Source organism: Megascapheus bottae, chromosome 13 (assembly GCF_031878675.1).
Source record: "Megascapheus bottae isolate mThoBot1 chromosome 13, mThoBot2.hap1, whole genome shotgun sequence".
Taxonomy (NCBI): domain Eukaryota; kingdom Metazoa; phylum Chordata; class Mammalia; order Rodentia; family Geomyidae; genus Megascapheus; species Megascapheus bottae.
The window spans coordinates 23,699,888-23,717,454 of record NC_143521.1 but is presented as its reverse complement, the minus strand read 5'-3'; the positions used below and the strand labels follow the sequence as shown (position 1 = coordinate 23,717,454).

The window sequence follows — 17,567 nt, the reverse complement described above, 5'->3', positions numbered from 1 at the left end:
AAATTGAATCTCTAGAGGTAACATGTAAAAACCTTAATTTATACACCTAAATTCTGCTGATCTATTAATAGACATTTTATGAGACCCAACATAAGCTGTGAGGTAGATCCTTGGTTAACCTGGATCTATCATATTATTGCTTGTGCTATTCTTATAGGTTCATAAATCTTTATTCTCCAGATTTTATATATATACAGATTCCGTAATAAGTAAATAAATAAATAAATCAAATAAAGTAAATAAAATAAATGAATAAAACCATAAATACAATTTCAAAAAACAAAGATAATTTTCAAAATATATCTCTGAAATGAATGAAGCCACAAGTGGAACATACACATTATTTTTGGTTCTGTTGAGGCAACCACAATAGACACACTTCCATAATAGTCATTTCTGATGCATATGCATGAATGCCAGTAATGTCACATGCCTGAAGACAGAGAAAGTGGAAAGCCTATGCCTTTGGGCTTTGGTCTTGAAAGATTACTAAGCAGTCCTTGTCACCAAAGCACAGCCATTCCCCAATTCCCAAACATAATCAATATATAGAAAAGGAGACACATTTATGTCCCAAACAAGGCACATAATGGTTGGCCCACTTAAAGAAAACCACTAAGTAGAAAATTAATATTAATATGAATGTAAAAGACAGTTGAGTGCATTGATTTTTTTTTCACTTTTTTTCTCTGACTGTATTTTCACCATCATTGGACATACTTTTGTTGACCCTAACAAAAATAATTACTTAAATCTCCATTGCAATATAAACAAAGAAATAAACAACAAAAGTTGTATTCAATCAATGATATCCTCCCCAAACTATGTAAACTAATGTAATTTACTCTTTTGTAAAGGAATTGTTTATTTCTGTTAATCATCTATGAATAAAAACAATAATAATTTTCAAAAATTTAAAATTAAATAGTAGCAAAGATTTGAGGAATTCTGAAAGCATGTTTTACTGATTATAATAAACAGTCACTCTAGAATACTGGTAAATACAGTGTGTGATTATTGGATAAAAATAAATTGTCTCTGTCTATGTATGCTTAGAAAATAATAATGACATCCAAATGTCTTTACGAGATTAAAGAGAAGTGTGAAAATTTACCAGTACCTAGCAAACTAAGTCAAACTGGTTATAGCACTTCAATGGTGTATAAATGCATGTGATTGAGATCTTCCTTGTATCTTATTTCACTGACTATTGGGAATTTGCTTTTGAAAAACCTCTGAAAGTATGGTCACCAAGCAAACAAATGCATAAATATGCCATAATTCCAGAAATATATGGAAATTCATTTAAAAACAGTAGTGTATCCACTACAAACACATGAATTAAACGTATAATAACAGTACCTGAACAAATATATATTTAAGGGTCGGGAGCCTGGCCTGGTGGTAGAGTGCTTGCCCAGCATGCACAAAGACCCGAGTTTGATTCCTTGGTACCACATACATAGAAAATGGTACTGTGGCTCATGTGGTAGAGCTCTAGCCTTGAGAAAGCCCAAGGACAGTGTGCAGGCCTTGAATTCAAGCCCCAGGACTGGAAAATATATATATATATACATATTTAATGCTAGAGACATGTTTCTAAGAAGAATCGTTGAAACTTACATATAATTCAAGTCAGACATTGTACCTGATCCATGTGCTTGGTGTGTTTTCCTGATTTGTCAATTGCTTTCAAATGGGTTACAGCTATAGTGAGAATATTTTAACAAAGCAAAAGTACCATTTACTGAATAACTATGATTGGGATTTTTTAACTGTCTTAGAAGAAGAAACAGGTTTGACAAGGAAAGCAGACATACTAAAGTCTTATTAGGAGACCAAGATCACTAATATAAGCTACAATATGGCAGGAACAATTATGTATCTGTTTCATAAGTGCTGATTTTCAAGTAAGAGAAAAAGGATGAGGCGTGTAACGGTGAATGACAAAAATGACAAAATTTTCAGTGTGTCATAAAGAAGATTGAAATTGGATGACAACTACACTGGGAAGTCTACTCAGATGCCTGCGTTAGGGGGAAATGTTAGGAGAATGATAACTGGCTCTATCATGCTGTTTCTTCAGACTGGTGAAAATTAACATCACCAAATACCCATGGGTTTTCTTACTTGTGCATGCCATTGTGGGCGGGTCAGACTCCCTCCTGAAATAATCCTTTTCACAGACACAAGAGGTTGAAGCTTCCTCATGGGTGTAACTGTGAGGTGGACATTGGCTGCAGCTCTGGCTGTGAGGTGAGGCTTTGAAGAACCCAGGTCTGCACACTGTCAAAAGAAATAAGAGACTAAGCTTTTGCTAGGAACAGATGCAGTGTTTGCTTTGTGAATAATGAATAAGCTTGGCTAGGATACACAGATTACAGAGAACACAGTCTTTGCATCAATTTCAAGAGTTTTACATAAGCTTCTGGATCATAAATGCCAGACTATTCACTCAGATAATCAAATATTTATTTAAAGTATTGAAATTAAACATGTATGGAATGTACATATGTTAATGATTTTTATGCTACAGGAGCTTATAAGAAATTATTTTTATAGATGGCAAATATTTATATGTGTTTAAAGAGGAAGCAGTGCTTTGAATACAATTTTCATTTTATTATTAGTACAACTCTGTTGAAGAAAGTCAAATTATTCTTTGTAAGCCTGAACTATGATGCCACATAAAGCTGCTAAATTTAATTGATTAGTAGATGATAATATCTCTCAAATTCTCTTAAGCCAGGAAAAATGAGTAAGTTTGCCAATTCATCATCCATATGAGATTAATTTCAAGAATTGCCATATTTTAGGAATTTTTTCACATTATACTTATTCCATTAAACTTTTCTTTTCATAGTGTTGTCAGAAAAGTAATTCTAAGTTTCACTCACAAACTAACATGTTGAAGTCAAACCATTACAAGTAGTTAAGGAATTATTTTTTAAGTATTTATCTTTTTTATATCAAAAATAGTAATGTAGTGTAAAAACTACTGATTGTAAAAAGTGGAACATAGCGTCTTATTTAATGTTTTCGCATCATTATGTTTGATCATAGTGGATATCCAGAACATATAATGGACTAAATGAATGTATGATTGGCATGCTAAGAGATTGAAACTCAATTATTCAGGATCACATAGTGTCTTTGCTGATGACTTTGTTAACATTTACAAATTGATGATTAAATAAAGTTAGAGTTCACAGAAGACATCTTTTTATTCACTGAATTCCATGGGCTCATATGCTTATTTCTGTTTAGCCAAATTTCAGAACTTTTATTGCTCTGTCTAGACCAATTATGCTAAAGTAATAGCATGAATAATTTTAGGTCTTATTTTACACACAGCTACTCAACTTTTTTTTCTGTTTTCAATAATCAGTACATATTATTTACAAAATTAATAGAAACTTAATAGAAATTTCTGGTAGATATAATATATCAGTGCTAATTTTCAAATATTATAAATGATCTCTAGATTTTAGTAATCCATACTAAGGCTTTTAGCTATCACCATGAATAATCAGAAATTGGCCAAAAAGAGAAAGTATTTTTTCAGTAGATTTAATTATAGTGATAATAAAGCCTTAATGCTCTTAAAAATTCAGAGAGAATGTGAAGGTATTTCAGAGATAAGAAGAGCTTTTCATTGTTGCAGTGAAATTATTAGAGATTTAAAATACCATTCCTTACATATGATTGCTATAGTAGCAAATACCATACTTAGCTAAAATATCCAATTTTTCTTCTTCTATTTCTTTATCCTTTTAGTACTATTCTCAATTTAAATCCTATTTGCTTCAAAGGCATGAAGTGTCAAGCCACACATTTTCTATGTTTCCAATTCACTTATCATTTGTGAAATAATCTTTCCATTTTGTTCACCCTGCCAGTGTTAGGGTTAGAATTCTGGGTTTTGTGTTTTTGTTGTTGTTGTATGTATATTACAGAATTTCAAGACTTATGTTTCTCTTTTGAATTCTTTTTCTATTATATTTTCTTTCTGTACTTCTTGAACATCCTAAACTGGATTAAAACTTTTTATACTAAAGCTATTACATTTGAGAAAAAAACTGCTCAAAATTCACAAATTAAATACCTGGATATTTGATGTGGAGCCTAAAGGAGATTATAATGGGTAAGTAAATTCACTAGTGAGGTTTCATGGGAAATGATAGAAATAAAATTTAGAGGATCACAATCTCAAAAAGCCCTCCCAAAAACCTGGAGGCTGGGAGTTTGGCCTAATGGTAGAGTACTTGCTTAGCATGCATGAAGACCTGGGTTCAGTTTCTCGGTACCACATAAATAGAAAAAAGCCAGAAGTGGTGCTGAGCCTCATGTGGTAGAACTCTATCCTTGAGAAAGTCCAAGGGCAGTGCTCAGGCCCTGAGACCAAGCCCAGGACTGGCAAAAAAAAAAAATTGAATTAAAAAAAGAAAAACAAACAACCTGGAGCGTTGGCTCATACCTGTCATCCTAGCTATTCATAAGTTTGAGATCTAAGGATCACAGTTCAGTGTCATCCCAGGCACTGAAGTCAATGAGATTCTTATCCCCAAATAACCACTAGAAAATGGGAAGTGGGGATTGGCTCAATGGTAGAGTGGTAGCCTTGAGCTGAAGAGCTCAAGGACAGCTCCCAGGCCTACTTCAAGCCCCATAACTACCCCTCCCCTCACAAAATAACCTGGAGCTGTATGGCAAAATTGTGTCTTCATCAAAATTTTATTAACAATCTGAATACTATGCTGTAGTATAAAAACAGTATTTGTGTCTAACTGGTTTGCGTGAGAATATTTGAAAAAGTTAATATTTAGAATAAAGAAATAAAACCTTTTCAAGAGTTATATTTCAAGAGATGATCTTTGAACTCATATATATATATATATATACATATATGCTATGTTCAATACTTGTTTTGTTTCTTTGCATTTTTTATGTTGTACTTTGTGATTGGGATAACATAAAGAAGGGTTTTAGTCACATTGGTCAGGTAGTGGATCCATTACTTTTTGAACATTGCCGTATTTTCTCATGTTTGTCTCCCTCTCTCCATCTCCTCCCAATCATTTTATTTCCCCCCTTCCCTTCCCTATTTCAAATAAACAAATAAATGTATATACAATATGCCAGGTAAGAAAGTCAGAGTAATAATATGAGATAAACCACAAGGAGAACAGAAAGAGAAAAGAAATAACTCCCCACAGTACATTAAGAACAACAATCCCACTGGGTGTGGTGGCTCACCCCTGTAATCCTATCTACTCAGGAGGCTGAGATCTGAGGATCTTGCTAAAAAGCCAACCTGATCACAAAAGAATGTGAGACTATTACCTCCAATTAATCACTAACAAAAGGTAAGTGGGGCTGTGGTTCAGGGGTAGGGCAGTAGCCTTGACCTGAAGAGCTCAGGGACAGTGCCCAAGCCCATGACGCACCAAAAAATAAACAAGCAAACAAAAAAGCAACAATCACAAAGATAAAACTCCTATTTCCGATAGTTCATTTTACTTAGCCTCATCCTATATGGCTATATGTACATACCTTTTGAACTATTGTGACCTTCTGCTAGGAAAATCCTAAATGTGTACTTATTATAAATGAGGGAAATTATGGAGCCTATGCTCCCCTAGGTCTGGCATACTTAAAATGATTTTTTCCATGTCTTTCCATTTCCTTACAAATGGGGCAATGCCATTCTTTCTGATGACAGCATAGAATTCCGTGTGTATAAATAATACATCGTCATTTACTGGTTCCATTTCTAATCTATAGTAAATAATACTGCAATGAACATCATTGTGTTAGTAGGTTTAATATGTCCTTGTTTATGAACATTTGAGGAAATGTACAGGAGTGGGATTGCTGGGTCATAGGGGATTTCTATGTTTAGTCTTTTGAGGAATTGCCATACAGCTTTCCAGAGTGGTTGAACAAGTTTCTGCTCCTACTAACAGTGTAGTAATGATCCCTCCTAGCACATCCCACCAGCATCTGTTGTTATTAAATTTCTTGATCATGGACATTCTACCTGGAGTGAGGTGGAATCTCAAAGTTGTTTTGATTCACATTTCTTTTATGGCCAGAGATGCCCAGCATTTATTTCTTTATGTGTCTATATGCCACTCTTATTTCCTCTTCAGAGAAGTCTCTAAGTCTTTAACCCACCTTTTAATGGGATGGTTGTTTCTTGGAAGATTTGTTTTTGAGAGATTCAATTTTTTGAGCTGTGTGTATATTTAAGATATGAGGCTATTGTCTGTTGTATGGTTAGTGAATATCTTCTTCCACTCTGTGGGTTTTCTGTTTAACTTACTAGCTATGTCCTTTGCCATACAGAAGCTCTGCAGTTTAAGGCAGTCTTACTTGTCCCATTTTGTTTTTTATTTTTGATCAATCATGGGTTTTCTCTGCCAGGGCACTGTCCCTGAGCATTTTTGCTCAAGGGTAGCACTATACCACTTTGACCCAAAGTTCCACTTCCACTTTCTGGTGGTGAATTGGAGATAAGAGTGTCATGAATTTTTCTGCCCCACATTCTTTGATCTCTGATCTCAGTCTTTTGAGTAGCTAGGATTACAAGTATGAGCCACCAGCCAATAACCTGCTCATAACTCTTAAGCAGCCCTATATCATAGAATGCAGAAGTCGGAGATAGAGAATTTTCAGGCAAATCCATTTAGACCCAAAAAGTAAACAATAAATAAGATAACTATAAGCTAACCTTTCTAAGGAATTGTGCTATTTAATTTCTCCCTTAATCCACTGTATTTCAGTTAATGTATTTGTGTGCACTTGCATATAAGGAATGGATGAAAATGTCAAAAAAGGTGACATTGATCAAGATGAATTATATTCACAAATGGATTTGTTTGGTGGCAGTTCCCTTGGTGTAACTACTTAAGGAAAACACTAATTAATTACTAAACAAAAGAAAATGAAATGAATATATTAACAAATCCTCAAAGCTAAAAATATAAACAGCCAAGATGTACTGACTACAAATGCAGTCCCTGGTACTCAGGGTGGTAGAGACAGGATCGTGACTTAGAAGCCATTCTGGCTGTTACTAAGGCCTTATATTGAAATCAATAGAATTGGTTTGGAAGTGTGACTCCGCTGGTAGTGTGTCAGCCAATGAGTGAAAGCAAGCATTACATAGTGAGTCTGTGTCCTAGTATTATACAAAAATAATTAATATAAAAACAATATGACTGAGGATATAGCTCATGTGATAATTTTAGCATATGTGGTACTGGTCAGTCCACAGAATATTATATATAAATAAATAATCAATTAAACAAGTTACTAGTTATTTTTATGATGTAATAATGATTATCATTTTTATGTTAGATATATCTACATGTTAATGGCAATATTTTTGAAAAGAAATATGAAAAGGATTTTGTACAAGTACAACTTATGCTTGTATTTCAACTTGTGTTATAACAGTACTTCAGTTTACTGGAAAGTCTGCTGTATAATTAATATTTTGTTTAATATAATTTCATTCCTGATTCTCAATGAAAATACACAGTGTAAGCTTCTATGGGTATATGAATACTTGGCTAAAAAGACAATAGTAATAGGTTTCAAGAGAAAAAATAGAAAATAATGTGAGAATTATACAAAGCAGTCATAGATGATTGGGTGTTTTATGGCAGACCTATATTAATAGAGTTCAAAGACAAATATTTGATAGATGTTATAAGATGGATTAATAGGAAGAAGACCTGAGAACACCCAGCGGCAGGACGTGACAGGAATTCAATATAGTTTTACTTCCTTGAGTTCAAATACTAGGGAGAAATGATCACGTAGACATCAAAAGCAGAGATATTGACAAAAAATGCACTAAATCCACTCAATACTAACAGAAGTTACATTTGAGAGTATTTAACATATCACTAAGTATCACAATGCTCATGATAGATGAATATAAAAAATTAGAAAAATTATTATATAATTAACAATGTTAATTTTAATAGATATTTTAACTATGATAACTACAGTGCTTTATATTTGTCTTACAATGAGTCACTAATAAACATCAAAGAGGACATTGTGAACATGAAACATAGATGCATAATTGTAAAAATACATAATTCAAAAGCAAAACCTATGATGGAAAGTTTTTAGCTCTATGACTAAACATATGGAGATTTATCTTTGAGCCTGCAGACAATGAGGGAAACAAAATTATTGTAGAGTTTGGATAATTTGTCTAATTTGTGGTGAGCTACTATGACATTTGATTTATGTCATATGTATTTTATCTACCCACATTGTCCCTAACCTAAACTAATAAAGAATGATTGAGGTCTACCAGAAGTAACTAAATGTTCTATGTAAGTTTTCATTTATGTAAGCACACAATTAGTGGAATTTAACTAATTTTGTTATTCTTCAGTTATATTTAGTGTCTAAAGATAAAAATAGGATAATTTCAGATCACAGTGAATCATAACTTATAGTTTGACAAGGCTGTCAGCATATTTTTGAATTCTACATCTTTTGTATTTAAGATATTTCTGAGTTCTATTGCCTTTGTATTGATTCTTACAATGAAGGTAATTACCTGACATATTGACTCCTATATACCAGCCTTTTTGTAAGTAGTTCATACAGATTACCAATATTATTTCCATTTTTAGCCTTTTTCATTTAAATTGCTGATTTTATATAGAATATCTTTCTTTTAAAACTTTTTTATCCTAATCTTTGATTTTTAAAATTCTAGAAAATTTGTTTTTTTTTCTTTATCTGTTTCAAATTACCAAGAACACTTACTTATCCTTTTTTTTTTTTGTCATTTGTGGGACTTGAACTCTGGGCCTGGGAGTTGTCCCTGATCTCTTCAGCTCAAGGCTACCACTCTATCCCTTAAGTCACAGTATCACTTCTGGTTTTGTGGTGGTTAGAGATAAGAATTTCATGGACTTTAATGCCTTGGCTGGCTTTGAAATGCAATTCTCAGTGCTCAGCCTCCTAACTAGGATTACAGTCATGAGTCATCACACCCCGCTAGCACTTACTTATTCTTAATCTTTGTGCATATTTCTTTTGTCTTCTTTTCCTAAAAAGCACATATTGTTTCTTATCCTTTATAGACCTACCTACAAATGTATTTTTTCTTTTTACTGTCATGTGCTTACCATAAATGAGTGAAACCATGCAACATATTTCTTTGTGTCTGGGTTACTTCATTTAATATACATTTTTTCAAGTATTTCCATCTTGTTAGGAATGGTACAGTATCATTCTTTCTGATGGATGAATAGAATTTCACTGTGAATATATACCATTGTCTTGATCCATTCATACACAGAGGGGCAATCTGGGTGGATTCCAAGCCTTGGCTATGAAAAGGCACCCATTTCAATCAATGATGCTGGTAAAAGTGGCTATGCACACATAGAAAACTGAAGCTAGATCCTTACAAATCACCCTATAAATGAATCAATTCAAAATGGGCCAAGGCCCAATACCATGAAAATATTTACAGGATGGAGTGTTTCTCTAGGGCTTCTAGACAAAGGTCAAAAATTCCCTAAGATACAGAATCACAACAAATCAAAGAACGATTAGATAAATAGAATTACATCAAGGTGAAGAGTTTTTGCAAAGAACATACCTAGAAAGAGAATGAGAAATGCTACAGAATAAGAGATCTTTTACTAGCTATGCATCACCAAACATATGTCTCATACTTAAGATTGGGTCAGGAGTTTGGCCTACTGGTAGAGTGCTTGCCTAGCCTGCACAGAGACCTGGGTTGGATTCCTTGGTATCACATACATAAAAGAAAAAAAAAAGCAGAAGTGGTACTGAGGCTTAAGTGGTAGAGCTCTGGCCATGAGAAAGTCCAAGGACAGTGCTCAGGCCCTGAGCTCAAGCCCAGGACTGGCCAAAAAAAAAAAAAAAAAAAAGACTATAGCATCATTTTTTAAACCACTGCCTTGGTCTTCTTTTCTCTGAGTTATCTGAAATGCTCCATCATAGATAAAGGTCATATACAGTTAGTTCTATTGTTTACATCCTTTCATCCTGCACTGAGCACTGCTTATGCTATTTGAAAGTTGTAGAAGGTATTTTAAAGCTTATCATTGTACATTTTTCCTGTTTACTAAAAGATTATTAACTAGATAACTGTCAAAATTTCTGTATTAATGGAGTAAGTTTTGTTAGGAAATACTATTTCTTAAATGTCATCTTTGGACTGTAGCTATAGAAGTGAAACAATTTAATGTAATTTCATTCATTTACTTCCACTAATATATTTCTTCCATGAGTTAGAAAATGATACTAACATGATTCTAAAAGAAAAGTTTGAATTTTATCTTGAAACTCATACATAGCTTATCATATAATAGACTGGAATATATATACCTTTTTGCCGTTCCTGGGGTTTGAACTCAGTGCATGAACAGTGTCCTTGTGCCTTCTCAAGGCTAGAGCTCTACAACTTGAGCCACAGCATCACTTCCAGCTTCTTTCTACGTATGTTGTACTGAGGAATCAAAGTTGGAGGCAAGTACACTATCAGTAGGCCAAACTCCCAGCCCTAGACTGTAATATTTTTATATGTATTTTCCCTATTTATAGCTGTTAAGTGTGTGTTTGCTACAATTCTACTCCTGCTCTTAAAATACACAAACATACATCTGTGGTCCATCTAAGTTACAAACTACACCCATTGGAACCACTGAAAAAACTATTTACTATACTCTAAAGAGCAGTTCTACTTTCAGGTGTTCACATTTAAACATATAGACTTTTTCAAGTATAAACCATAAAGATATAAAAATACAAAGACCATAATAAAGCCCCAAAGACTCATCATTTCCTCAAAGACAAAGAACCTGGATTTATGAGAGAGGGAGAGAGAGAGAAAGGGGGAGGGAGGGAGGAAGGGAGAGGGAGAGAGACCACAAACAGGCAGGCAGGCAGGCAGTGAGGCAGTGAGACAGACAGACAGACAGAGATAACTTGAATACATTTGTCTAGCGGTAGCATAAGAATAACCAAGTTATAACTTATCAAATTTCTTCCACTTTTTGCTCCAAAAATGCTCAATGATATTTTTTGTGAAATTTTAGACTCATCTCCCTTTCTACCACCACACAAGGATGTTTGTTTTAGGTAGTAGCTGGCAGATATTGACCATATGTGGTTACTATCCTTGGCACTCAAAGAGATTGGCAAGGCTTCCTATAACTGATTATACCAGTTATTTGAGCAAATTACCCTCTCTGAATTTGTTCCTCATGTAAAATGACATAATCATGCCATCTGTTTCATTGTATTAATTGAAATACATCTTGCTAATTTTTGGTCCAGTACCTGGTACACGATAAGTATTCAGTTTTTGATAGAAATTATGTATATTTATCAAATTCTATTGGCTATCACATAAATAGTTGCCGTAATGGAGAATTTTCAAGTGTAGAGTGGCAATACTAAAACTGCCTCAGGTATACTGCCTCAGGTATGACATTAAGCATGCCAGAAACATAAAGAAGACAAAATTACTGAAACTCAAACAACTGGAGAATCTTTCATGCCCTTTCATAGTAACTATATCTGAATTGCAAGCAGAGAAAAATCATTAGAACCATGTAACTATTGCAATTATAATTTAATTTTGAAGAATTGTAATGTTCTGAAAATAAGTTCAGTTCTTACATTTTATTATATAGAATTAGAATATTGGTGTCTAAAATAAGAAAAGTAATTCCAATGCCATTGTGAAAAAATGCTCAAAATAACTTAAAATATGTTAAACAAAGATAATCAGTTTGATATTTGATATCCATTTCAGCTCATAACCTTGTGAAAATTGCACTGTGCATTTGTGTAGAAGTGCATAGAAAGGCTAAAAATTCTCCTACTGACTAACACTGAGTTATAAACCACATCATGTTGATTTTATTATTTTCATCTCATTTTTATCTTCAGTTCAGGGAATAAAAGAACTTTAATAGATCAAACAAGGGTCTAAAATATGAAAATAATGTTAATGGCAAAAATATTTGTCAAATTATATATGAATTATTTCTCAATTGTATATACTTTAAGAAATGAACAGTATTTTGTACTTTGTAATAGATGCACAACCATACAAATACAGTGAACATACTCAGTAACAAAATGGGTAATTTGGAATAGCATTTACATTTAGATGATTTTAGGACTCAGGATAAGGAAGGGAATCGCAACTTGACATTTTGAATGAAACAAGTGATTACAACAATATTAAGCTTTTCGTTGTCTTAGATGTTGCCAATAAGCAAGTTTTCTAGTTTGTTATGAACCTTTGATATACTGCAAATTAAAGTTCTAGGTCTCCTAATTTTTCAAACTTTTATTCTTAGACCCTTTCCCTCCCCTCCCTCCCTCCTTTTCTCCTTCCTTTTTCTCCTTCTCTCTTTGTTTTCTTGGTGCTAGTACTGGAGCTTGAACTCCAACTCTCCTTCTTGGGCCACAGCTCAAATTCTGACTCTTTGATGGTTACTTAGAGATTGAAATTCTCACTACCTTTCCTCCCCAGACTTGCTTTGACCTGTGAACCTCAGATCTCAACCTCCTGAGTACATATGAATCAATGGTGCCAGGCTAGTTAGTCTGTTTTATTCTCAGTTTTAGATCATGGTAAAGCTAGGAGATGTTTCCTTAACCAATACAGACTTAATGAGAAATAATAAGCTTGCTGTGTGTGTTCAAAAATATGATTATGAAAAGGAGATACAGATGAGCATCACACATTGATAAATATTAGATACTATAAGCCAAAGCATCACACAAACTTAAAGGCTTCAAAATTTGGCCTAACTAAACCAGGATCAAATAAAGACAAACGTGTGCTTTAATGTGTAGCCCAGTTTTTTTTTTTAATACAGATTTCATTTTTTTTTCTTTTGGAAAGGCTGACATTTCTACACAATTTCACTTTGTATAATTAAAAATCTGATAAAGAAAGTTCTTCCTCTTTTTCTTATCATTAAAATAAAGCAAAATCTATTTCCCCTATAACTTAAGAGAGAGAATTCAACTTCTATAGACACTCACTTATTAAAATCCAACATTTTAATATTTAATTAAGGAATTCCTTGGAGGGAGATAAGTAATTGAAGATACTCAGTGATTTGCATGCAATATGAATGTCAACAAATATTCAGGGCAGAAATATCTTTTATTTCTTTTTGTTTCATATTATTTTTTCCAGCTCCAGCTACATCTGAATTTAATTCTGTTCACATCCTGCAATTCCTAGGAAAGTGGCCTGGAGCAGACAGCAAGAGGCAAGCACTAAATCGAGCACGTAAATAACTTCTTCCCGAGTTCCATAGCCAATTTAAGGAGCACCCTGGCATTAATGCCTGGAAATAATATACTGTTGAGCCGTCACGGCAGAGGGACTCTACTTCAAATTATAGCATAGTCCAGGTGACCGTACAATTACAATTAACCTGCTGCTCACAATGTCAGTCATAAACAGTTATGTAAGTGGTAGGTCTAAAATGTACTCTAGGTATAACCAAAAAGTGATTTCGAATGTTTTAGAGTATTCAGAAACTATATTCTACTAAATCATCTTGACTTCAAAATGGGTTTGGGGATAAATATAATATTTTTTCCTATTACAAGAGAATATGATACAGTAAAACGAACCAGAAAATCTCTGACATATAATAGGTATTCACAAAATGTTTATAAAAATTCCATTGTAAACTAAGCACACTGATAATCACATCTGTAATCTTAGCTACCCAGGAGGCTGAGGTCTGAGAAACATAGTCCAAAGCCAGTCCAGGGAAAGAAAGCCTGTGAAATTCTTATCTCCACTTAACTACCAGAAAACTGGATGTGGTGCTGTGACTCAAAGTGGTAGAGTGCTAGCCTTGAGACATAAAGCTCAATGCCTAGTCCCTGAGTCAAGTCTCACAGCTGACCAAAAACATTAATAAAAAAACACACACACACAAAACAACAACAAAAACTTAATTCTTCCCTTCTTCCAAAAGTGATGACACTGTACTAAAATATATACTCTGCTTAACTTACATAACTGTAACCCCTCTGCTTTTAACATTTTCAAATGAAAATATTTTAATACCATCTTTCTATATGCCAAACCTATTAATTAATACCTTGAAATGGCTTCTGAAACCATTATTTTTGCACAGTATATTTCATATGGAAGAAGAGCAATGTCAACTTATAATACCAATATCAATTAATGTATTTTTTCATTTAAAGTTCACAAGGATATGTGAATACATACATATGATGTATGAAAAGATACACAAAATACTATGTACTAGTATTTTGGTTATATTTATCTGTAAGATAGAATGAATAAGGATGTAAGGACTTTTATTTCTGATACTGTAGATACTTGTTTTTTTTATTTTTTATTTATTTTTATTGTAATTAGTAAAAGGGTTACATGATATTTGCCAGATAGAAGGTGCTTTAATTCACATACATTGATACCCTTTCACATGTCTTGGTACCCATTTCCCTCCCCCACCCACACCCCCCACCCGTCTTGGTTTTCCCCCCTTCCCTATCAAATTTCAAATATCCAAATACAAATAAATTCAATATATCAGATAACAAAGTGAGATACTATACCAATATGAGATAACCAAGGGACAGCAAAGGAGATGAGAGACAACATAGTACATTAAGGACAACAATCATTCATTATATGGCTTTTGTTTCACTATCCTGGAGGTCCTTTCAATTAGCTTCACATTATATGTCCTTATGTATCAAGATTTTGCTCTATTGTAAATCTCTGCTAGTACTGTAGATACTTGTATAATGCTCATTGTGCATGTGGTATATGCTCACATAATGAATGGTTTTAATAAAAATATTTCTTGAAGTTTAATAAATATCTATTGGTGCAATATCTTTTTACATGTAAATCACATAAAGTTACAGGCATATTCGACACACAAACCTCTGATGTGCACATGCACTCTGCTGTAATATATTGGGTTGCAATTCAATAAACTCATATAATGATGATAATTGTAAGTATCTATGATAAACTCAGTTAAATTTCCTCATCCCTCCTCACAAATTCTTATAGGTGGTATTAATGGAATAACAAAGTGAAGTATTAGAAAGGAATAATTAAATATAACTTCATAATTTTAGAAATTGTGAATATTGGTAGTCAAGGTTAACAGCAAAATATGCAACTAAAATATCAAAGAATGCAGTTGAAATACTGATTATTAAATATACTATGCATGTTTTATTGGGACAATTTCTGGTTTCATGTACATAGAATGTTTAATTGACTTTGATTTACAATTTCAGAAAATCTACCTGGAATTATGGTTATCACACATTTTATTTAAATAGAAAAATCAGTGATATTAGTTCAAATTGATCCTCGAAGGAAGATATTTGGGATTTATATATGTAGGTAAAATGTATGAATTTAGAGTGAGGCTTACTAACAGGAAAAGGATACTACAGTTCAGGGAAATGAAACAAAATAACAGAACATATATTAATGGCTATTGGTATAAACAGCTGGTTCTGAATATCAGAATAAAGGATCTGGAAAACAAAGCAAAGAAAATATAAACCCAGTTTGTGGGAAATATAGAAGCATTATATGTGTATATGCCTACATACATTTGTTTTGCTAAAGTTTATGACGCGTATGTGCCACATAGGCAAGCGCAGGAATAATATGATCAACAAGCAAGCTAAGGATAGATGTCAGGTCAGAAAATAGTAGAAATTGTTGAATAAGTTATAGAAACCAAGCATAGATTAAGAAGCTATATTTGCAGATCACATAAGAACTACGCAATTACAGAATTATAAGATAGAATTTACCTGTACACAAATAATTAAATAACTGTTTTCCAATGAGTAATGTTTTCCAATGTGAATTTTTCATGAATTAAATTATATTTTCCACAGTAATTGCCATACAAAAGAACCCTTCTATTAATTACAATAAAAAATATATGAAAAAAGTAAAATGTATGCTCATTTTCAGTTGTTTATCAATCAGAAATGATATTTAAGATTTTTTAAATCTCCCAAGAAGTGTAAAATCTTATCCTAAGCGAGGGAAGGAAAGAAGCCACTGTTGTAGATAGGTAATATAGTTGTGCATACATCGCATACCATGTGGCAATGTCATGGTGAAGTGCTTTGTTTTAAATAGTAAAAGAATCATTAAGTGTTCATCATTCTCTTTTGACAGATCTTATCTACATATGTTTTAAGTCTCTCTCTGTGAGTGTGTGCCTCTGCCTTTCTGCTTGTCTCTTGGTCCACTTTTTGTCAGTTTGCCTGCTTGTCTACTCAATAAAAGCTCTGCCAAGTGTTCTTACCATCAGAAAAAAAATGTAAGTAATGAAATTTGGGTCATCTATATAAGACCAAATTCAGTTAAATAAAATTCTCTTATCAAGATTTCTTACTTAAATCTCAGTTTAGTAGCAGATCAATTTTGAGCAGCTTTGCAACATTTTCTACCTTTGTCCTTTCCATTAACTCTATCATTTTGAAATTTCTTTATCTTTCCTTTCTCCTGAATCTTGTTTCACCCTTTCTAGATCATGTGGGGCTTCCAGTATTTTTTTCTTTAAAACATTTAATTTAATCTGATTCTATAACCCATCATATTTTCTCTTCTTCCTTATATTATTTGTGGAATAATTCTACTGAGTACAAAAAAAATGTGGTCACATATATGAAAGGCATTTTGACAATTTCAAATGGAAGATTTTTTTTCCAGACATTTATTGTGCTATTTATGTGATGTGTGTATAAATTCTGAACTAGCTGCTTATAAGGTCGGGATCATTCTCTCCAATTCTGTTGTCTGATCCTTTCTGTTTAGAACATTCTACATTGCCTAGTACTTTTGCTTAGTCATACTAAATAGCACAATCAGACTACTATGCCACTAAGCTAAAAATAAACAAAACAAAACAGAGAGAGAAGAGAGAGAGAGACAGAGAGAAACAGAGAGAGAGAGAGAGAGAGAGAGAGAGAGAGAGAGAGAGAGAGAGAGAGAGAGAGAGAGAGAGAGAATAAACAGAATATTCTCAGCATTCACTTTAACTTTATATGGAATGTTTGAATTTATAGAAGTGATTTGCATGCTATGACTAAGAGAGATAAGATGGATGTTATTTTTATTTCAACATTAAGAAACTCAGGATTGGCACAACACAATTTTTTATTTGCAGGAAATGGATGGACCTAAGATAATATACTGAGTAAAATAATATAATCCAGCTTAGAGAAACAAGTGGGCAGATATTTACTTTTATACTTGGAAGGTAGACCTAAAATATAAACGTATTTCAAAACACATCTAGGGTCATAAGCATATTTATGGAATTAAAATAAGTTAATGAATATCACTATTATATGTAGGAGTGATATTTCATTATGCAACCCTTTTGAAAAATTAATAGGCAGTTCAATGAAATGAATACCAGGATGTTTAAATATGCCTTATTTCATATTAACTAATAGGATGTAGGAAGCAAATAAAAAGAGGAAAG

General features: G+C 33.0%; 1 protein-coding gene across 6 annotated transcripts in view; it reads right to left on the bottom strand.

The window, feature by feature from the left end:
- Epha5 (EPH receptor A5) overlaps positions 1 to 17,567 on the bottom strand; it is a 286,938-nt gene that overhangs the window by 140,008 nt on the left and 129,363 nt on the right. For 4 of the 6 annotated variants that reach the window (XM_090343502.1, XM_090343504.1, XM_090343505.1 and 1 more), the window contains exon 4: positions 2,131 to 2,286. The exons of the other annotated variants lie outside the window; for them this stretch is intronic. In XM_090343502.1, the coding sequence (XP_090199628.1) occupies positions 2,131 to 2,286 (156 nt within the window). The remainder of the gene's footprint in view (positions 1 to 2,130; positions 2,287 to 17,567) is intronic. 6 annotated transcript variants of the gene reach the window in all.